General features: G+C 41.5%; 4 protein-coding genes across 6 annotated transcripts in view; 2 read left to right on the forward strand and 2 right to left on the reverse strand.

Moving 5' to 3' along the window:
* Positions 1-189, reverse strand: part of SENP7 (SUMO specific peptidase 7) — a 75,136-nt gene extending 74,947 nt beyond the window's left edge. The window contains exon 1 of the mRNA XM_053306240.1: positions 22-189. The gene's annotated coding sequence lies outside the window, so the exon portion shown is untranslated. The remainder of the gene's footprint in view (positions 1-21) is intronic.
* TRMT10C (tRNA methyltransferase 10C, mitochondrial RNase P subunit) lies at positions 39-19,781 on the forward strand. 3 transcript variants are annotated; one of them, XM_053306246.1, is made up of 5 exons: positions 39-176; positions 6,606-6,675; positions 15,298-15,575; positions 17,005-17,042; positions 17,685-19,781. In XM_053306246.1, the coding sequence occupies exon 5, from the start codon at positions 17,713-17,715 to the stop codon at positions 19,030-19,032; it is 1,320 nt and encodes a 439-aa protein (XP_053162221.1). In that variant the 5' UTR covers positions 39-176; positions 6,606-6,675; positions 15,298-15,575; positions 17,005-17,042; positions 17,685-17,712; the 3' UTR covers positions 19,033-19,781. The 3 variants fall into 3 exon arrangements, with proteins under 3 accessions (XP_053162221.1, XP_053162219.1, XP_053162222.1); XM_053306244.1 differs by lacking the exon at positions 39-176 and adding an exon at positions 189-497; XM_053306247.1 differs by lacking the exon at positions 39-176 and adding an exon at positions 189-497 and having other exon boundaries at positions 15,298-15,442.
* On the reverse strand, positions 7,649-15,243 carry TXNL4B (thioredoxin like 4B). Its single transcript, XM_053306248.1, has 3 exons — positions 14,996-15,243; positions 13,485-13,636; positions 7,649-10,529 (listed from the first exon to the last, which is right to left on the reverse strand). The coding sequence occupies exons 1-3, from the start codon at positions 15,125-15,127 to the stop codon at positions 10,364-10,366; spliced, it is 450 nt and encodes a 149-aa protein (XP_053162223.1). The 5' UTR covers positions 15,128-15,243; the 3' UTR covers positions 7,649-10,363.
* On the forward strand, positions 8,140-9,177 carry LOC128350483 (putative protein FAM172B). Its single transcript, XM_053308906.1, has one exon. The coding sequence runs from the start codon at positions 8,140-8,142 to the stop codon at positions 9,175-9,177; it is 1,038 nt and encodes a 345-aa protein (XP_053164881.1).
* Positions 19,782-20,560: the final 779 nt, after the last annotated feature.

The raw sequence follows: 20,560 nt of genomic DNA on the forward strand, positions 1-20,560 counted from the left end.
CCAGCCGCCTTTGCCGCTCACCTGTCCAGGAAAGGCCACGGGACTCCTCCAGCTGTGCTCGCCTTTGTTGTTTACCGGAGCGACGCCGGCAGCAGCCCGCCCTTCCCCACGCAGCAGCAGCGCTCGGTGGCTTCCGGCAGCAGAGGCACCACCCTCTGGAAGCCGGAAGGGCCGCGGTAAGCTGCAATGTCGCTTGTTGTCGCTCCTCCTCCGCTTTCTGGGCTGGCTGGTTCCAGTCTCAGTTCGTTTATCTCTCCGGGGCCCCCACCCCACCCCGAGAAGCGGCGTAGAGTTCCTCCTCGCTACCTCCGAGGTCTCGCTGGGCTTTCCTGGGATCCCAGCTTCTTATCTCTTTTCATTGTGGCCTGCTTGGGTGTAGCGGCTCCTTGCAGGCCTTGAGTGTAGCGGCTCCTTGCTATACCTGCCCCTTCTGTATAGCATTAACCAAATAGGCCGTCAGAGGTGTCCCAACCGACAGAGCAGGGACTCAACTCCAGGTCAGCGCAGGGTACGGTTTCCAAGGCCAGAGGTCAGCCCTGGCACTCGCGAAGGGAAAAAATGGCAGATAACTGTGTTGATCCGGATATCTGAAGAAAAAAAACAAACTAGGGTGATGCTTTTACTGGAACTAGCTAAAAGGTCACGAAGCTATTGGACTGAATGTTAAGCAGAGAGAAAGAGACTAATATTTCTGGGCAAAATGAAAAAAGCTGTATTAGTCTTAACACGGAATGTAGGCAATATTATGCAGACTTCATTAAGTTAGGCTGTGCAAAAAAGATCTCTGGCTGCACCAGAGTTTTTCAGGGACAGAAAATTATAGCTGCTCTCGTGCTGAAAATATGGAGCAGTTAGCTACCGTGTTTCCCCGAAAATAAGACAGTGTCTTATATTAATTTTAGCCCCCCAAAATGCACTAGGGCATATTAGCGGTACATCAGAAATTACTGCTAGGTCTTACTTTCGGGGTAGGTCTTACTTTCTGGGAAACAGGGTATCACTTGGGATTGTTTCTAGTGTCTAGAGCTCTTCACCCAGAGAAGCTGCTTCTGGGTGGATGGGGACTGCCTCAGTCTCAAGTAACTGCAATGCCTCTTCCTCTTCCTCACTGCTGAACAGCAGAGGTTTGTTATTGGGATTTCTGAAAGTCAATTACTAATTAAGCCTGAAATAATTAGGGTTTCACTCTGATCCTGCATGCTTGATTTCTAAATAACAAGCCATGAGATTCAAAGAGCTACTTTGGGCATCTCTAAGCATTTGCATCTGGCTCAGTGAGACTATGGATTGTTTTCACTGAACACAGACCTGTGTCTTATCACAAACTGCTTTTGAAACTAGTTTCAAAAGTAGCTTGACATGGGGCTGGGGAGGTTGCCATTTGATAACTCACTCAAAGCCCCTTGAGTGTGAAGAACTAAGAACATGAGAACGTAAGAACAGCCCTGCTGGATCAGGCCAAGGCCCATCTAGTTCCGCATCCAGTTTCACACAGTGGCCCACCAGATGCCGTGGGAAGCCTACAGGCAGGAGTTGGGGGCATGCCCTCTCTCCTGCTGTTACTCCCCTTCAACTGGTACTCAGAGGCATCCTGCCTTTGAGGCAGGGGCATAACTACCATTAGGCAAGGGGAGGCGGCTGCCTGGGGCCCCCCACGCCTCGAGCACCCCCCCCGAGGCAAGTCACATGTGAAGTGAGTGTGTGTGTATCAGCGAGGGGCCAATTTTAAAATTTTGTCTCTGGGCCCACTCCAGCCTCGTTATGCCCCTGCTTTGAGGCTCGAGGTGGCTTATAGCCCTATGACTAGTAGCCGTTGATAGAACTCTCCTCCATGAAGTTATCCAAACCCCTCTTAAAGCCATCCAGGTTGTTGGTTGTCACCACATCTTGTGGCAGAGAATTCCACAAGTTGATTATGCGATGTGTGAAAGAGTACCTCCATTTGCTGGACCCAGATTTCCTGGCAATCAATTTCATGGAATGACCCCCAGTTCTAGTGTTATGTGAGAGGGAGAAGAATTTCTCTCTATCCACTTTCTCCACACCATGCATGATTTTATAGACCTCTATCACGTCTCTCTGCAGTCATTCCCCCCCCCCCAAACTAAATAGCCCCAGTGTTGTAGCCTTGCCTCATAAGAAAGGTGCTCTAGGCCCCTGATCATCTTGGTTGCCCTCTTCTGCACCTTTTCCAGTTCTACAATGTCCTTTTTTAAGATGTTACCAGAATTGTACATAGTACTCCAGGTGTGACCACACCATAGTTTTGTATAAGGGCATTATAATATTAGCACTTTTATTTTCAGTCCCCTTCCTAATGATCCCTAGCATAGAATTGACCTTTTCCACAGTTGCCACACATTGAGACAACACTTTCAATGAGCTGTCCACCACAACCCCAAGATCCCTCTCCTGGTCAGTCACCGACAGCTCAGATCCCATCAGTGTATACTTGAAGTTGGGGGTTTTCGTTCCGATGTGCTTCACTTTACACTTGCCAACACTGAACTGCATTTTCTACTTTGTCGCCCACTCACCCAGTTTGGAGAGATCCTTTTGGAGCTCTTCACAATCTGTTTTGGATTTCACTACCCAAAAGAGTTTGGTATCATCTGCAAATGTGGCCACCTCACTGCTTACCCCTACTTTCTAGATCATTTATTAATAAATTAAAAAGCACCAGTCCTGGTACAGATCCCCGGGGGACCCCACTTCTTACTTCATTGTGAAAACTCTTCATTTATACCTACGCTCTGTTTTTCTGTCTTTCAACCAGTTAGCAATCCACGCATGTACTTGTCCTCTTATCCCATGACTGCTAAGTTTTTTTCAGAAGTCTCTGATGAGGAACTTTGTTGAAAGCTTTTTGGAAGTCCAGGTATACTATGTCAACTGGATCACCTTGATCTACACACTTGTTGACACTCTCAAGGTTTGTGAGACAAGATTTACCTTTGCAGAAGCCATGCTGGTTCTCTCCCAGCAGGGCCTGTTCTATGTGTTTTACAGTTTTCTCCTTGAGGATGCTTTCCATCAGTTTGCCTGGAATGGACGTTAAGCTAACGGGCCTGTAATTTCCCGCATCGCCCTGGATCCCTTTTTGAAAATTGATGTTACATTTGCTACTTTCCAGGTCTCTGGTACAGAGCCTGATTGCAGGGATAAGCTATATATTTTAGCAAGGAGGTCGGCAATTTCATATTTGAGTTCTTTGTGGACTCTTGGATGGATGCCATCTGGCCCTGGTGATTTGCTAGTTTTCAGTTTTTCCAGACAGTTTAGAACATCATCTCTTGTCACTTCTATCTGACTCAGTTCTTTAGTCTCCATCCCCGAAAAGCCTGGTTCAGGAACAGGTATATGCTCAGTATCCTCTGCCGTGAAGACAGACGCAAAGAACTCATTTAGCTTCTCTGCAACCTCCATATAATAATGCCTTTCACTCTCTCATTATCCAAAGGTCCAACCATCTCTCCGGCAGGTTTCCTGCATCTGGTGTAGTTAAAGAAGTTTTTGTTATTCCCCTTGATGCTTTTGGCTAAATGTTCCTCAAACTCTCTTTTTGTCTCCCTTATTGTCACCTTGCATTTCTTTTGCCAGAGTTTGTGTTCCTTTCTGTTCTCTTCATTTGGACAGGCCTTCCAATTTTAGAAGGAAGTCTTCTTCCCTTTTATGGCTTCCTTGATGGTACCTGTTAGCCATGCTGGCATCCTCCTGGACTTAGTGATACCTTTCCTCTTTTGGGGTATACAGTCTAACTGGGCTTATAGTATTGTGGTTTTCAGTAAACTCCATGCATTCTGGAGCGAAGTGACTCTCCTGATTTTCCCTTTCAGCTTTCTTTTCACCATACTCCTCATTTTGGAGAAGTTTCCTCTTCTGAAATTCAAAGTGTCTGTGTTAGATGTCCTTGGTGATTCTCTCCCCACATATATGCTGAATTTGATCACACTATGGTCACTGTTCCCTAAAGGGTTGATGACACTGGCATCATGCACCAGGTCCTGGGTGCCACTCAGGATTAAGTCCAAGGTCGTCTTCTCTCTGGTTGGTTCCAAGACCAACTGTTCTAGGGCACAGTCATTCAGTGTAACTAGAAATTTAACCTCTTTGCCATTATCTGACTGTGAATGTACCCAGTCTATGTGTGGGTAATTGAAGTCACCCATTATTACTGCCCTGCCTCTCCTTGATGCCTTCCTGATTTCCTCTGCAACTCCCAGTCATTCAGTGTTTTGATCTGGAGGGCGATAGCACGTCCTCAGTAGCACATTTCCTTTCAGGCCTTGTATTGTTACCCACAGGGTTTCTGTGGAGGACTCCGGCCCACCCAGGTTTTCTACCTTGTTATATTATATCCCTTTAACATACAGCGCTCCTTCACCTCCAAGGTGCCCCTCCCTGTCTTCTCTTACCCAGCACTTCCTATCTAGACACTGCGTGATGTCCGCAACCTTCACACCAGGCAGAAAAGTCACTGTGCGGTCAACATGCGGGACACAAATCCATCTCTCTAGATCTCTAATGATCGAATCACCCATTACATGGAGGCCCCCACCCCCCAGAGGAGTATCCCCTGTACAAGAGGATATGGGCCCATCTTCCATGGAAAGGGACCCTTCTAAAGGAGCATTTCCCTCTTCCTCAGACCGATGTCTTCCCCGAGACCTTCATTCTTCCTGACAGCAGAGGAGCTATCAGCCCTGGAGTGGGATGCCTCTACCACGTCCCTGAAGGTCTCATCCGTATGCCTCTCTGTCACTCTGAGCTTCTCCAGATCCATCACCTTGGCCTCAAGGGGAAAAACATGTTCCCTGAGAGCCAGGAGCTTCTTGCACTGAGCACACACCCATGACTTCTGCCCATGGAGCAAATAGTCATACATGTGGGCCTCTGTGCAATACACTGGGAAATGCCCCCTCCCCTGCTGACTTTCTATCTTCATACTAGTTTTGTTGGCTGTTTACAGTATTTAGAGACAGTTTATTAGACGGATAGGTCTCAGCTGTAATGGTCAGTTATTTAACTGTCTAAACTAATTGTGTAGTTCTGCAGATACACTTCAACATGTGGAGGTCAATATATTACAATTGTATATCAAGTTCACCTTAACATTTGGTAATAAATGCTTGCCTCTCTCTCCCCCTGCCCTCTTCCCCCAACCCCTGCATAACCAGCCTTCAGACTGAAATATATCCCTAGCCTGACAAGTAAAAATATATGGCTAGTGGGTTACAAGTTCTGTAGGCCTGCTTCATCCACTACACCACACTAATTTTATCTGAAAATAAGCTAGTTTTCACTTTTTGTGTGAGAGCTGGAGTTACTTATCAGGATTCTGGTCTGTTGATTAACATGCTCAACCTGTATAGAGATCGTGAAAGTAGAGTCTAGTATTCAAACAAAAGTGGAACAGCAAAAGATTTCTAGGGCACTCTATAAAGCAGGGCATGGGTGACCATAACACATAAGTATGGCAGTTTTCCTCCACCAGCACAAATTTATGATTGGATTAGATTTCAATTTGCATATATATACTTTGCCCTCCCACTTGGAAAAATGCCTGCAGGTGCCCATGAGTTAGGTGCTTCACAACCAGTGCTTAGTCTTGGTCAGGCAGGTGGCACACTGCTGTGGCAGATGTTGCAACTTCCCAGGCAACAACTCTCACCACATCCTAAGATCAAGGGACACACCTGAAACCATGTCTTTTACTACACCATCACCTTGTAGGAAGGTGGCACAGAGCCTCTGCCGCTGGTCAGGGGGCTATTATAACAAGTGCCTGGGGTTTCAAATGGCCCCCAAGATCATGATGGAAAGTGAGAAGCATATTGAGGAGGTATGGGTTTCTTTTACGTTCTTACTGTGTGCTGAAGAGGACCACCTTCTGTCCAAATAGGAAATTAGTTGATTTCCATTTCAAACCCTGCCAGTAAACAATGGCTGATCTAGCTTAATCTTTAAAGAACTCTAGGGCTGCATGCACTATGATTGCATGTGGGTGCATACAGGTTTTTAATAATAAAAAAATCAGTCACCAATGCAGCTGAGTATAATTTTGGAGTCATTTAAGATTTCTCCAATATTGTGGCTATAAAGTGGGATGCAAACCAGAACAGTGGTCCCCAATACTACAAAGCTTCAGAATCACTAATCTGTTCCACATTGGTACAATATCAGTCCCAACACATGTCCCCCCCGCCCCGGGCAGTATTATGTAGTACACATTGGTGTATATTTAATTTGAGTATAAATAAAGGCTTGGATATTTTGTAAATAGCTCTGACTGTTAGTAAAAGTAAAGTGTGCTGCCGAGTCGGTGTTGACTCCTGGTGACCACAGAGCCCTGTGAATAGAGGTAGAATACAGGAGGGGTTTACCATTGCCATCTCCCATGCAGTATGAGATGATGTCTTTCAGCATCTTCCTATCACTGCTGCCCGATACAGGTGCCAGCAGGGATTCGAACCAGCAATCTCATGCTTGCTAGGCAAGTAGTAGCATATTTGTAAATAGCTCTGACTGTTAGTAGCATAACAGTACTTTTTAAAGGGAGGGATAGAGGCATTGATCTACAACTCATCATAATTGAATGTATTCAGACAGCTCTCTGAAGCAGAATAAACAGAAGTATTTTGGAAGCCTTTGCCATTACTGTCAAGCAGCATGAATGTAAGTAGATTTGACATATATATTTTAATTGTTTAGAGTATACAGCTTATCTGATTGTATACTTTCATGGAGTAGGATGACAACCAAAATATGCATCTCATCCTCCTCACCATCACTTCTCAGCTATTAGTTGATTGTGGGTCATATGCTAGTGTAAAGTATATTCTAAAATAAATGATAGTGACTGACATGAATGAGGAAAATTACTCCAAGTAGTCCCACTGAAATTAAAAGGACAAGTTAGGCAAACTTGTCTTTTTAATTTCAATGGCACTACTTTGAGTAATTTTCCTCATTTCAGCTATTATCAAGTATTAAAATTAAAACCTCATCTACACTAGATTTGTACTTTGTGTCACATGACAGGCCTGTGTTACCTGAACTGAAAAACCCAGGAGTGTGTATAATTTTTTTTTAGATTGATACATTGATGCTGGGGAAAATATGTCTCCAATGCTAAGGCATAAGTGCTTTAGAAGTTGTCCCTACCTATTTTTGACACCTATAATCTGAATGAGTCAAGCATAGGTACATTACAAATGCAACTTGGTTTTAAATAGTTCTTGTTGTTCTGATTCACCAGCAGCAATTTTCAGGATGAGGGAATGGTCTGAAGGTGTCCTGTATCATTGAATCTCTGGAGTATAGTGAGTTTGGTTCTGGCAAATACCTTGATCGGGTATCCAGAAACCCCATATATACCCCTCTGAGTTTCTTGGAGGCTGGGCAATATACAGTTGCAAAATTAAAATTTAGGGTATGATTTACCCAAAACTAGGCAGTATAACTTTTAAAAATATATTACAATAATTTGTATGCGGCTCTTCAGTCCTCAGACTCTGAGTGGCTTACAGATTAAAAAGATAAATAGCATAAACAAACATAAATTTAACAATAAATAGAACAAACAAAAATAGCTCACTTTAAAGCAGATCTAAAACATAAAACAGATCTAGTCTTAAACTTAAAAGGCTCAGACAAATAAACAAGTCTTTATTTGATGCTTAAAAGATATTCACATTGGTGCTGTACTTCTCGAAAACATACTGTATTCCACAGTCAGGGTGAAACAACATAAAAGCCCTTTCCCTAGCCACCACAGAATCTGGAGACTGATTTTGATTGTAAAACCTAGGCAGGCTTGTGCAGGAGAAAATGGCTCTTTTAAGTCCCACTGATTTGAGAGATAACTCACTGATTTAACTGCCTCCAACTGAAATCAATGGGACTTAAAAGTACCTACAGTAGCTTTGGTTAGAATGATCATGCCCATATTTCTGTTGGGGATGGTAAAGGAAGTTTGAATAGAATTCTTATTGCCCTTGCTATCCTAACAAGTGAGAAGCAATATCGTATGAACGGTCAGCCTCTTAGACTTTGAACAATATGCTTGTTACTAGAACCTGAAAATAAAGTGTGTGTGACATGATCTGTCTTCATCTATTTTATTTGTAGTGGTTACGAATGAATGAGGATCTGAGCTTCAGAAAACTAATAAATGGTTCAGAATGCCCAGAAAAACTGAAGTATGACTTTAACAACAATGGGGAGCTTAGGCATATAGATACCAATGAGCCTTTTGTTTTTAATTATCAAAATTCATATGATAGTAATCATAAACGTTACCAAGTTCTTGGACACTTAATCACCCAGTATGTTTATGAACTCCTGGAAAAGGCTTGCAAACTGCAAAGGATTTACATCCCAACAAATGCTCCAGCCAGTGACGTTAGTAGCTTTTTTTTCATGAGTGAGAGTGCATTAACAAGTTGCTCAACTCTAGTTGTTCTCCTCCAAGACCGGGGGATATTTCGTGCAGGTCAGTGGGGGCAGACGACCATTGTTCATGAGGGCCTCCAACATGGATCTCAAGTACCATTCATTTCAATGGCTCTGCATTGTTCTTGGGAAGTGATAGTTTTAAATCCCAATGAGAATTCCATTGCTCTGAAGATTGAAGAAGAATGCTTAAGCCTTTCTGAGATGGCAACCACTTCCACTCTGCAGTTGCCCCGGGCAATCCCAAAAAGAGACAGCAGTAGTCCTGAAGAACACGCAACTTATATTTGGGACCACTTCATTTCAAAAAGCATGGCTGGAAATGTGGCCTTCATTGCCCATGGCTATGGAGGCTTGGTTTTCATCAACTTGCTCATGCAGAGAACTTTGGAGGTGATGAACAAGGTGTATGCTGTTGCTTTTATTGATTCAACACACCATACAATGCACCAGACACAAGGCAATTCCCAGATGCAAGAATGGATATGGAAACACTGTCGAGAGTGGGTGTCAAATGGGAAACCTTTAGATAAGTCATTAGGCTGTCTTGTAAAAGTGGACTGCCCTACAGTCTCTACAGGAACTGAAAAATATAACTTAGCTCCTTCATCTAGCTTACAGTCAATTTTCAAATATCTTAAGAATGCACTGAAAGTTAAGACTAAAACTTGTTTCATTCGTTCACCTATTGGAACAAGGAGTAAAAGAATAAGAAAAATGTAAGGACTTGTCTTACATGTACCCATTTATCTTCTTGTGAGTAAAAGTTGTATGTTGCCTTAGAGATGTGTTGGCTGACGCTTGAGGTATAATATCTTATCTAGATAATTGAGCTTTTTTTTCTTTGAGGAAGAGTTACCATTACTATAGGCTGGAAAGTTTGATTTTGAATTAGTAGTTCGTTGCATCTTATTTCAAAATCTGAAAGGAATCTTGTGAGCTTTGAAATACAGTAATTCTTCCTTGTTCTTACAATAAAGACAGTTTATGGCAAAGTTTATACTTTTATTTGAAAATATTGGTGTTTTTCAGCAGTTTTTAAAAACCCCTTAATATATGTAAACTAATTATGAATGGCTAGCTTAGTTCAAAGCAGATACAGTCTGCAAAAATTGGTTTCAGGTTAAGGTTGGCCTGCACATTCAACCTCCCCATTGCATTGTTGAACTTTGATCTAGTACAGATGAGTTTGATTTTGAATAAATTCTCAAACTACTTATTTTGTAGGAAGCTCGTTAACATCAATTCTACAGCATAAATCTGCTACTACCATTTAATTTCAATTAAACCAGAAAAACCTTGCATTTCTGCAGATTGTGTTCAAAACAGTGCTCATTTGGAAGCAGTAGTCAGTTGGTCCTAATAGTCATAGTTACTCCTGCTGTTTACCTGTGCTTCATTGAATTTCTTCACTTTGACATTCAGAGCACTGGGCAGAAATCACCCAGTGATTTTCTTGATAAGACATAACACAAGTTTTGGGGCCCAGTTTCACTTCAAAGAATTGGTAACATTAAATAAAGTTTGACTTTTCCTCAGTTTGTTTCATTGGGACACAAAACATGAACACCATTGGAATAGCTTTCATAGCTATGTTGATAATAGACTGAAAACATTATTTAGAGCTGTAGCTTTTCTACTCTAAGCTTTTACTTATGTAAGAGCTTGGGAGTGAATAAGCTGTAGCCTAGGATTGTGAAGATAGCTCTGTGAATAAACATAACTTTATAGAAACAAGGAATTAAGTGACAGAATGTCTGTCTTTTGTGATGACCAATATGATCGTGACTATGAAGACCAAGTTTAACCTTATTTCTTCTAACTTTAAATGCAATTAGCAAACACTTGAAGAGTTGAAATAATCTTGAGATGTTCACATTCCAACATCCAATCATCTCCAGATCGGATATTAAATGTCTTGGTAGAGGAGATCATATTTGGGAATATTCTTTGGATCAATTGGACTTCGTACTATGAGTTTTCCACGCATCGCTCCACGGTAAATCACTTCAATCAAATCTATGAAGTCTTGTTTTGTTTTGAAACTTCCAACAAATTTAGTGTGATCAGGAGATCTAAGCAGGAAAGAAAAGTGGTACAAAGAAAATGGCAGTTGGATTAGTAGTGTATAAACTTGCATTTTGAAATATTTATGATTCAGAGGTTTGCTGAAGTAAGCCATACTCTACAAAAACTCCTGCCAAAAACCTGTTGGTCTTTAAGGTGACAGGACACTCAAAGAATGTAAAAGCCAAGCTGATTCAGACATAGGGTCCTAATTCAGCACCCTGTTTTTTACAGGGGTCATTCAGATGTTCCTAGAAAGCCCACAAGCAGCATGAAGACAACAGTCCTCTCACTGTTGTTCCCCAGCCCACTTGTTTTCAGAGTTATACTCCCTTTGAACCTGGATGTTCAGAAGCTAATATTGGTTGAGAGAATTATCCATGAATTTAATTTTCTCTTGAAGCTATCTATGCTAGTGGCAGCAAATTTCATAAGCTAATTATAGGAAGACTTCCTTTTATACCCATAAGTCACTCCCATTATGAACATTACAATGTGGGGAAAAACTGATACAGGTGAATCTCATTATCTGTGGGGTTCCATTCTATACTACAACTATGTATAATGGAATTGTGGATAATGGGGCATTAATGGAATGGGTTTCATGAATGGAGACTGGAAACATGGGCAAAAATGGCAAACAATAAAATAAAGTGCCCTACCATGCTCCATGGGTCTCCAGATGTCCAGGAATCCACCCCCCCCCCAAAAAAAGACCCAAATCCCCAATTTGTCCTTGGGGGGGGATTTTTAAGCCACAAAATGGTGGCAAGAAATGACCTGAGGTCATTTCCGGCCACTGCAGAAATTAAACCCACTCCCTGTGTACATATGCCGATGTCACCCAACTGGAATTGCAGATGTCAAATCTGCAAATGGTTTGCCTGTACTCATATTTACAACTTTTGAGTGATACAAATTCTTACTTCTGGAATTATTTTTATTCAGTCAGTTTATAACTTGAACTAGTTTGGTATAAAGAGGTTATCATCATACCTCTAGAAGAAACAAACATTATCTTACTGGCAAACCATTATTTTACTGGCAAACCCTATCCACCCCCAGCACAGTACTTCCAGTGACTGTTGCTGGTGTCTATCTTATGTTTCTTTTTAGATTGTGAGCCCTTTGGGGACAGGGATCCATCTTATTTATTTGTTATTTCTCTGTGTAAACCGCCCTGAGCCATTTTTGGAAAGGTGGTATAGAGATCAAATAAATAAAGAATAAACAGTGTTTCATGAATGTGAAGTAAACTGCAATTGTCTTACAAGGATATATACAGTTTTTGACAGTAAACTGAGACCATTTCACAAACATTCTGCTCCAAAATCTATTTGGCAGTAAATTATTTATTTATTTATTACATTTGTACACCGCCCCAAACTTTCGTGTCTGGGCGGTTAACAATAGTATAAAACAAGTTAAAATATATAAAATATATTTTATTAATATTTATTAATAAATATTATATATTAATATTTATATTAATATTAATATTAAAATATATTAATATTTTTAATATATTAATATATAAAACTTAAAACAATTTAAAAATTAAAAAATCAACCATGAATTAAAACCTTAAAATTTAAAGAACAGAAAAAGTTTGGGTGAAGAGGTGGGTTTTCAAATGCTTTCTAAAAATTGTCAGAGATGGGGATGATCGTATCTCAGCAGGGAGCGCATTCCCTAGTCTCAGGGCAGCAACCGAGAAAGCCCGTCCCCGTGTGGCCACCAGCCGAGCTGGCAGCAACTGGAGATGGACCTCTTGGGATGACCTCAGTGGGCGATGGGGCTCATAATGAAGAAGACGTTCTCTTAGATACCCAGGGCCTAAGCCATTTAGGGCTTTATAAGTTATAACAAGCACTTTGTATTTTGCCCGGAAACCTATTGGCAGCCAGTGTAACTCTATCAACAAAGGATTGATGTGGTCTCTCCGAGATGACCCAGAGACCAACCTGGCCGCCGCATTCTGTACCAACTGAAGCTTCTTGACTACGTACGTACAAAGGCAGCCCCACATAGAGCGCATTGCAGAAGTCAAGTCTAGAGGTTACCAATATATGTACCACTGTTTTGAGGTCATTCATCTCAAGAAAGGATGCTGCTGGCGTATCAACCAAAGCTGATAGAAAGCACTCCTGGCAACCACCTCAACCTGAAAAACCAGGGAGAGGTGTGGATCCAGAAGTACTCCCAGACTGTCTTTGGTTTTGATGGAGTTTGCTTTAAAGCAACTGTGCTTGTAGGCGCAGTGTCTCTGCATTTTGAAAACCATCAAAATGGTTGACATCCTGACTAATGAAGCTCTAGTGCTTCTAAAAAGTTAAACTAACCCAGCTTCATTGCTGGAACAGTGGGGGAGAGCGGATTCTGATGAATTCCCCTTCTCCAGCAAACCCTCTGTGTCATCTGAAAATGTTTCTGTGGGCTCCACAGCCCTCAGGGGCATATTTTTCGGTGATACAGAGGGCTTCTGGGTGGAAAGTGGTTGCTGAAAATCTCTCCCTCTCCCACACCCTGACCCAGTTCAGTGTTAGTCTGGAACTCTTCAGAAGCACTGCTGCTACAGCAATGCTTTGCTGGTCAGGATGTCAGCCAGTTAAACTTAGAGCCACTTTCCAGGCTACATGTTCCTAAGACCGTGCCCATAAGTCACTTCAGTAATGGACATCATGTTGGGAGGACTGAAACTCAACTTTACAAGTCACAAAATGATATAAATCTTTCTTAATTTAATGGTCTGCAAATGCAAGAATGTAGACTGGGGAAAACAGAACATGGGAAGAAACATGTACGTGCACCTCGGGATTTCAAGATAGTTCTTCAGCCTTTTGTGCACTGATACTATTTGTTAGCATCACAAATGGTCCTTTTAATGTCTTCTAAACTAGCAAAGCTCATTCATACTAAGCAGGATAACCAATACTGGGAGAATCAGACAATAACCAACTTACCCATAATCCACTTTCATGTGCTGGCCATTGAAAAAGAAGACTGTAGATGGAATATAACTGATGTCAAAATACTGGGTGTACACTGGCACCTTGTTCACATCCACCAAATAAATTGTAGCCATTTTACTTAAGTCATGTGATGTTTTTGCAAGCTGTAGATATCCAGAAAGACATGTGATAGAATGTGATTAAACAATTTTCTCTCTGATCTGAGTGGGCAGGAAACAAAGTATTGAACAATGGTAATTTATATACTGTGAAGAGTAGAATAACTGAAATGACAGTGCATTTGAGATGCTTTTAGCAGGAGGTCATGAAGGGATGACATGAGACATGGCTAATGCCAATGCAACTTTGTGCTGTGAAGATGCTGTAGCCAGGTTGGAGCAGTGATGGTTTGCATCAGAGGTGTAACTCTAATAGGGCAAGGGGAGACAGTTGTCTGGGGGCAGAGGCAAGTGTCACATGACTGACTCCCCCAGCTGTGCACCCGCCTGGGCTTTCTTCAGTTGTATTCATCCTCCGAAACTGATGTGAGTGTTAAGACCTGGAGCTACTAGAACAGCATGTCTTTCTTTAGTACCATTAAATGACTTGCATTGTCCACAATTTACAAAACCTTTAAAAAAATAATTTAGGATGATGTTCTATGTGGCACATCAGTGTGTGTGTGTGTGTGTGTGTGTATACATACACACACACACACACACACATATATAATTTTACTATGCTTTTTGTTACCACTATTTAGCTTCATTTAAGATTTCTTCATGAGCTGAGCTCCAGTGAGGGGGGGAGCCACTCCAACCTTGCTACGCCCCTAGTTTGCATTATTAAAACATGTAGGTCATATCTATGTAGCTCTGCCTCACTTGTATCACAGAATTGTATTTAGCTGTAGTGCTACAAGCTTCTGCTTGCACCACTGCAGCTGTAGTAGAACATACCTGTTTGCCATACACATGATTCCAGTCCAAGTGCACGCATGTTCTCTCAGAACTAACTCCTATTGATTTAACTGATGTACAGTACAATCATGTAATGTTTGTTTAAAAGTAGTCCCTGAAGTGTTTATATCCAACTCCCCAACTCTCAAATTCATCCTGGAGAGAATCTATCTTATGTGGTTGCCAAGAGTCGACACCAACTTGACGGCACTTAATCAATCAACTCTCAGATACGTGCAGAGGATTGCTACAGACCGACGTCTGCTCTTCTAGAATTTATGTCAACGTAATTTACCAATCCACCTAGCTCTTCATTGTGTATAGGAGTAGAAAATTATGAAGAAATATTTTAAGTACAAACGTGCATAGAAAGCATTGTATAGAGTCTGCTTCTAAAGCGAAGGTGTATTGTCCTTTAATGTTTTATTTAAGCTTGGACTTGAGTATTCGTTTTATTCACTAGAGTGGGGAAGTGCATAATAACCCTCTTAGCCCAATATCTGAGGCATCTTTGCACAAAGATGTGATGGTGCGATGTCAATAAGCTAAAAAAAACCTGCTCACAATGTCATCCAGCTGCAGGCAGACAAGATCCTCATCTCTGCCAAAGCGAAGAACCAGGACTTTCTCGGCGACGCTCTTGATCGCATCATCCACCTCCTTTTTAGTGGCTAGTTTGGGCAGCAAGAAGCTCATCGTGACTTGAGACAACCCCGAACACCCTTTGACATTACGGACAACCGCTCACTATACGACGCATGCGCCAGAAGTGGGGGAGCGCGAGTCTTTCGGTCAGCTCCGAAGTCCGTGATTGACTCGGAAGTTCGCCAATCAGTACCAACTCAGCCCCTTCCTATCTTTTACAGCTCGCCACAGAACCTGCCACAATTGGTGGAACGTAGAGTCGGAGCACTGACATCACCGGTGCATCCGTTTCCGGCGCGAAGGGGTCTTCTCTGAGAATGGAGCTGGGCATGTGCTGCAAGGAAGCGTGTGGTTTTAGCTGCTGAGGTAGAGGATGCTACACTCTCCCAGACTGGGGGAGGAGATGAAGTAGTTGTAAAGAAAATATTTCTGTTTTAAAAGGCAGACTTAGACGTTGTGATTCAAAGAGAAGTTCTATGTCTTCGGTTTACAGGCTGAGGTATGAGATCACTTTTTAAAATGTAGGACTAAAGCTGTAGTCCAGTTTGGCTGTCCCAAACAGAGGGTTTAATTATTATTATTATTATTATCATTATCATTATCATGATGTCTTTAAAAAACAATATTCTTTAATAAGATGGCAAAACTCCAACCGTGCTTATCTGAGAGTAAGCCCCACCGAACCTAGTAAAACTTCTGAATAAGCAGGCAAGAACTCAGTTATGTGTCACTCCTTTTAAAATGAGGCATGGTTGATAATCTTAATGCCTAAGGCTCTAAATGCCTTTGGGGTTGGGGGAGTGAGGGGAATGATAGGCACTGGTCCCAAAGCAAAACTGAGTTGGTGCTTAATCTGATTGAAACCAGTGGGCTTAAGCACACTTAACTCTCTATTGAACTATCAAAGAGACACATGAATGTGTGCATGCGTGCTAATGAATGATTCAGGAGAGTGTTATTTTCTCAGCTTTGCAATACTTGAGAGTGAATATTGATTCAGCAGATTGCATTTTGTGATTGTTCTACTTGGTTTATCTCTAGTTTTCCTATTGTCTCTTATTGTGAAGGCAACTTATTTTCATAGCTGGAGTTTAAAAAAACACACAACTTCAACAGATTTGATAGGGAAAGCAAAGCTTCTTGATAAAGAAAAGCACAGTGGCAGAGGTGGAGTGGGAGAAGGCTGGGTAATGTCTGGCTTATTTGCCTTTTGCTAGTAGAGGCAAAGACAACATGTTGCCCTGCCTCCCTCACCAGCCTCCCTCGTGCTAGTGTTGATGCTGTCCCACCTTCTTCACTAGTCCTGCCCCCACCCAGATGCCTTCTCTCTCCCCCTTGCACCGGCCTCCTTCCACTTCACTCCAGGCAGCCCATGTCACTGTTTACATCTGCAGCACCCCACTGGCTTCTCTTCATTGTCGCTGCTGCTCCAGTACCAGCTGTCACTCTCTTTCCTACTATCACTTCAGCACTAATGAGGCCAGTACAGGGGAACAGAGATGGTAACTGAGCTGGCGAAGTGGTGTGGGGAGCAGCGCTGGTGAGAAAAGTGAGGTAACATTGATGCTGGTGAGGGAAAAACACAAGGGGAGTGGTGAGGAGGTGGCAGCAGGTGGGCTTGCTACCTGAAGCAAGGAATTAAATTTTCTAATATAATTGCCTCCCCTTGCTTCATGGGACAGCTGCCCTTGCTGGCCAGAAAGCGTTTCCTCAAAAGAAGCTGAGATTATCTTAAACCTCAATTTCTTTGTAAGAGTTAGATATGATGGGCTATTTCTGTGTGGTTTAGAGAGCCATTTTTCGAGAAGGTGAATGTGATTCACTTATTGCAGGAGAGGAAAATTTGGAACATTTCTAGTAGACTTTATTGAAGTCATGTAGGAAGCAATCTTTCAATGCCTAACCTTTTTGTCTTTTTTCCCTTTCAGAACCTAGCTTCTGAAGAGAAGTAAATACAAATATTAAGGTAACTACTGAATACGTTTATGTTCTTTCTACATGATATTGGGTTTGATTAGAATTAGTCTTATGTAATCTTGGTTGCCATCTATACACTTTCCTGAGAGTGTTCCACTGAACATAGTTAAACTTACTTCTAAGTGTTCGTAAATTGCACTGAACGTGGATAATATACTTTCCCAGTTAGCTTGACTCTTCCATCATGGTTTGGAGTTGGGCAACCAATGCTATAGACTGAGGGGTCTAAGAGATTGAAGGGAGGAGGGATTCCTTTGTGTTCTTGTTAAAACACAGGACCAGTGTGCTGAGACAGTGATGTCACTCCTTAAAAACCTACACTGGGTTCCCATTACCTTCTGTCCCTTAAAAAGACATAATTATTTTTAAAGAATCTCACAATCTTTTATTTTATTTCCAGATTTTATTTCCCAATGTCTCACTGCCCATGACTTAGCTATCTTAAGTCTCATTCTCACTTAAACAGCTTCACCTATTTGTTGATGCTTGCATGGTTGGAATATATATTTTAACTGGTAATACAGGTTAAGCATAAACATAAATATATATTTTTGGTTCTCTTCTTTAGGAACAGTCTCGGGTTTGCTTTTTTCTGATAATAATGAATTATCTTTTTCTAATATAATTGCAGATAACTGTTGGAGACCACATTTCCAAATATGAACATTTTTAATGTGGGTCTGTTGACTGTTGTTAGAAGACCTGTCTTGCAGTTAGCTGCACAAAATGGGAAAAAAGGGGTCTTATTGTTAAAAATGCCCTGCAAGGTTGTTGCTTGTAGAACATTGGCTTTGTCTCCTTGGTTAAACAAGGATACTTCTCCGCATGCTACTGAGAAACTAGATTTAGACGGATGGAAACATGTCATGCGTTCACCATTGCAAGAAGAAGAAAGTGAAAGAACATTGGAGACTGAGGAAGACTCTCAGTTAGCAGCTACCAGGGACCTTGTTGAGATGTGGAGACTTTCTGGTAAAATTGTTCCAGAAAATATCAAGGAAGAAGAGTTAAAGATCCTAATGGAATGTCCTAGTAAGAGTTCCAAAAAGAAGTATTTAAAATTCTTGGCTTTAAAAGAAATTGCAAAGAAAACCGATAAAGAAAAGAATGAGAGAAAAAAGAAAGCAAAGAATGAACAAAAGCTGAAAGAGAAAGAAGATCCTGATGATGACCTAGAAAATCAGCATGGTAAGCTAAAAAATACATTTCTTATGAAGTTTTGGTCCAGATCAGAGGATGGTGTGTACAACTGGAGAGGTGCTCAATCTATGATATTTGGTCAACCTCTGGTGTACGACATGGCCTATGAAAACTATATGTCACTCAGAGAAATGCAGAATGCAGTAAAACAGCTAATGGAATGTGAAGGATTGAATCGTAGAGCTATGGAACCATTTCACCTGCACTATTGTAATCTCAACGCAGATGATCCATATCACAAAGAATTCATCAAACGCTATGGAGAAGCATGGGACAAATTGTTTGTGACAGTAACAGAAAAGGATCATGTTGAAATCTTTCCAAGGGATCAGCTTGTCTATTTAACTGCCGATTCTCCCAATGTAATGAAAATGTTTGAGCATGATAAGATCTATATAGTTGGATCACTAGTTGACAAATCAATACAGACAGGACTCTCCCTTGCTCGTGCAAAACGGTTGAACTTGGCGACGGCACGGCTTCCTTTGGACAGATACTTGCAGTGGGAAGAAGGTGCCAAAAACCTTACTCTCGATCAGATGATGCGCATCTTATTAACTCTGAAAGATACTGGGAGCTGGAAGGAAGCTCTGCAGTTTGTTCCAAAAAGAAAACATGCAGGTTTTGTGGAAACATCCTACTCGAAGCATCCCTTTGACACACGGATGATGAAAACAAAGATCCGTGATGTAATGGCTAGCCAAGAGAACACAGGCAAGCCCTTTGCAAGGAATCCCCCCAGGCAGCAAATGCAAAAATGGTGGGAAGAGATATCTTAGTATATTTAGTCCCCAGTTGTGAAGATAGACGTTTCATTTAAATCAGCTTTTGGCCTTCATGAGCTTTTCACTACTTAAAACTGTCCCTAGCACTCTTAAGTCCCACTGAATTTGATAGGAGTGATTTCAGCATGTGCTCAACTCTCCTGCTGAAATCAATGATACTTAGGTTTGCTGCATTTTATCTGGTATCACTGAACATTAAACTACAGAATAATGTCTTAATATTCTAGACACAACAGTCTAGTCATATCACAGTGTGACAGTGCAAGCAGCGACTTGCACTACTGAACCACTCTCTGCCCTAATAAGAGAGTTGAAGTCTTCTTGCTCTGGCTGTCAGACAAACTGCCCCAAAAGAGATGAGGCCAAAAAAGGGTTGTGCCAAGGTCACTTCACTTGAAAATGTCCATAGCTATTAACACCAAGATCTCAATAGTCCCAACACCACTAATGTATCCCTGAGCTTCTGCTGCCCCCTCTGTGTGCTCCCTCACAGGCAGGGAGCAATTGATAGCCTAAAAGCACTAAAGATGCTACAATGATAAGGCCAGTATCCCAGAGCTGGTACAACAAAGTGAATTGTAGCTGCTCTGAACAGTTGTGGAACAATAATGAGGTTATTTTTTTTTTCTGATAGCTTACAAATATGCCCTTTTATTCAGGGATTATATAAACATAATTATTGCAAGAGGTATCTAGATACTGCTATAGCTGTGGCTTGGAAAAATAAATTGTTTGATTCACAACTGTGGTGTTGCCTTTTTTCTTTTAAGGGGGAGTTTGGAGGATGATAATGATGGATGGTACCTTAGGCTATAGCCACCTAATGGCACAGTGCGGAAATGACTTGCCTAGTGAGCAAGAGGTTGCTGGTTTGAATGCCTGCTGGTATGTTTTCCAGAACATCTATATCAGGCAGCAGCAATATAGGAAGGTGATGAAAGGCATAATCTCACACTGTACAGGAGGAGGCAATGGTAAACCCCTCCTCTATTCTACCAAAGAAAACCACCGGGCTCTGTGGGCGCCAGGAGTCAACACCGACTCGAGGGCACAACGTTACCTTTACTTTATCTTAGGCTATATGGACTTTTGAGATATAAATTTTTCATTGCCCTCATAATTTGCTTGCAGTGTGTACTTGCATATATACTACAACTGAAAGCAATCTAAAAAATAACTTCCTGACTTCACAAAACAATCTTGGGTTGTTGAACCAAATATGAGGGTTTTTTCCTGTATCTTATGGACACGTTTACATTTCATGCATGTTCATAAATTGAAGTGATGTTTTCTGTGGAGTCAAAATTCTATAATTTATGAAATAATTTTCAAATTTGAATGTGTGTTCTTCTTATTCTGTTTCTGAAATATTGTAGCCATATATTTAACCCATTTGTCCTAGCTCACGAGTTCCCAATCTGGTACTCCAGATGTTGCTGAACTACAATTCCCATCATCCTCAGCCACAATTTATTGTGGCTGGAACTCCAGTCCTAGCTACAATTAAAGAAAAATCTAGTGT

The sequence above is a fragment of the Hemicordylus capensis genome, chromosome 3 (assembly GCF_027244095.1).
Source record: "Hemicordylus capensis ecotype Gifberg chromosome 3, rHemCap1.1.pri, whole genome shotgun sequence".
Taxonomy (NCBI): Eukaryota; Metazoa; Chordata; class Lepidosauria; order Squamata; family Cordylidae; genus Hemicordylus; species Hemicordylus capensis.

What these genes read in the sequence shown, in the direction of transcription:
- LOC128350483 (XM_053308906.1), top strand. Translation starts at nt 8,140, where the DNA reads ATGAATGAGGATCTGAGCTTCAGAAAACTAATAAATGGTTCAGAATGC.
- TXNL4B (XM_053306248.1), bottom strand. Translation starts at nt 15,127, where the DNA reads ATGAGCTTCTTGCTGCCCAAACTAGCCACTAAAAAGGAGGTGGATGAT. An exon ending in GCCTGCAGCTGGATGACATT is followed by an intron (nt 13,637 to 14,995) that starts GTGAGCAGGTTT and finishes GGATATCTACAG; the next exon opens with CTTGCAAAAACATCACATGA. An exon ending in CACATGAAAGTGGATTATGG is followed by an intron (nt 10,530 to 13,484) that starts GTAAGTTGGTTA and finishes TTTCCTGCTTAG; the next exon opens with ATCTCCTGATCACACTAAAT.
- TRMT10C (XM_053306246.1), top strand. Translation starts at nt 17,713, where the DNA reads ATGAACATTTTTAATGTGGGTCTGTTGACTGTTGTTAGAAGACCTGTC.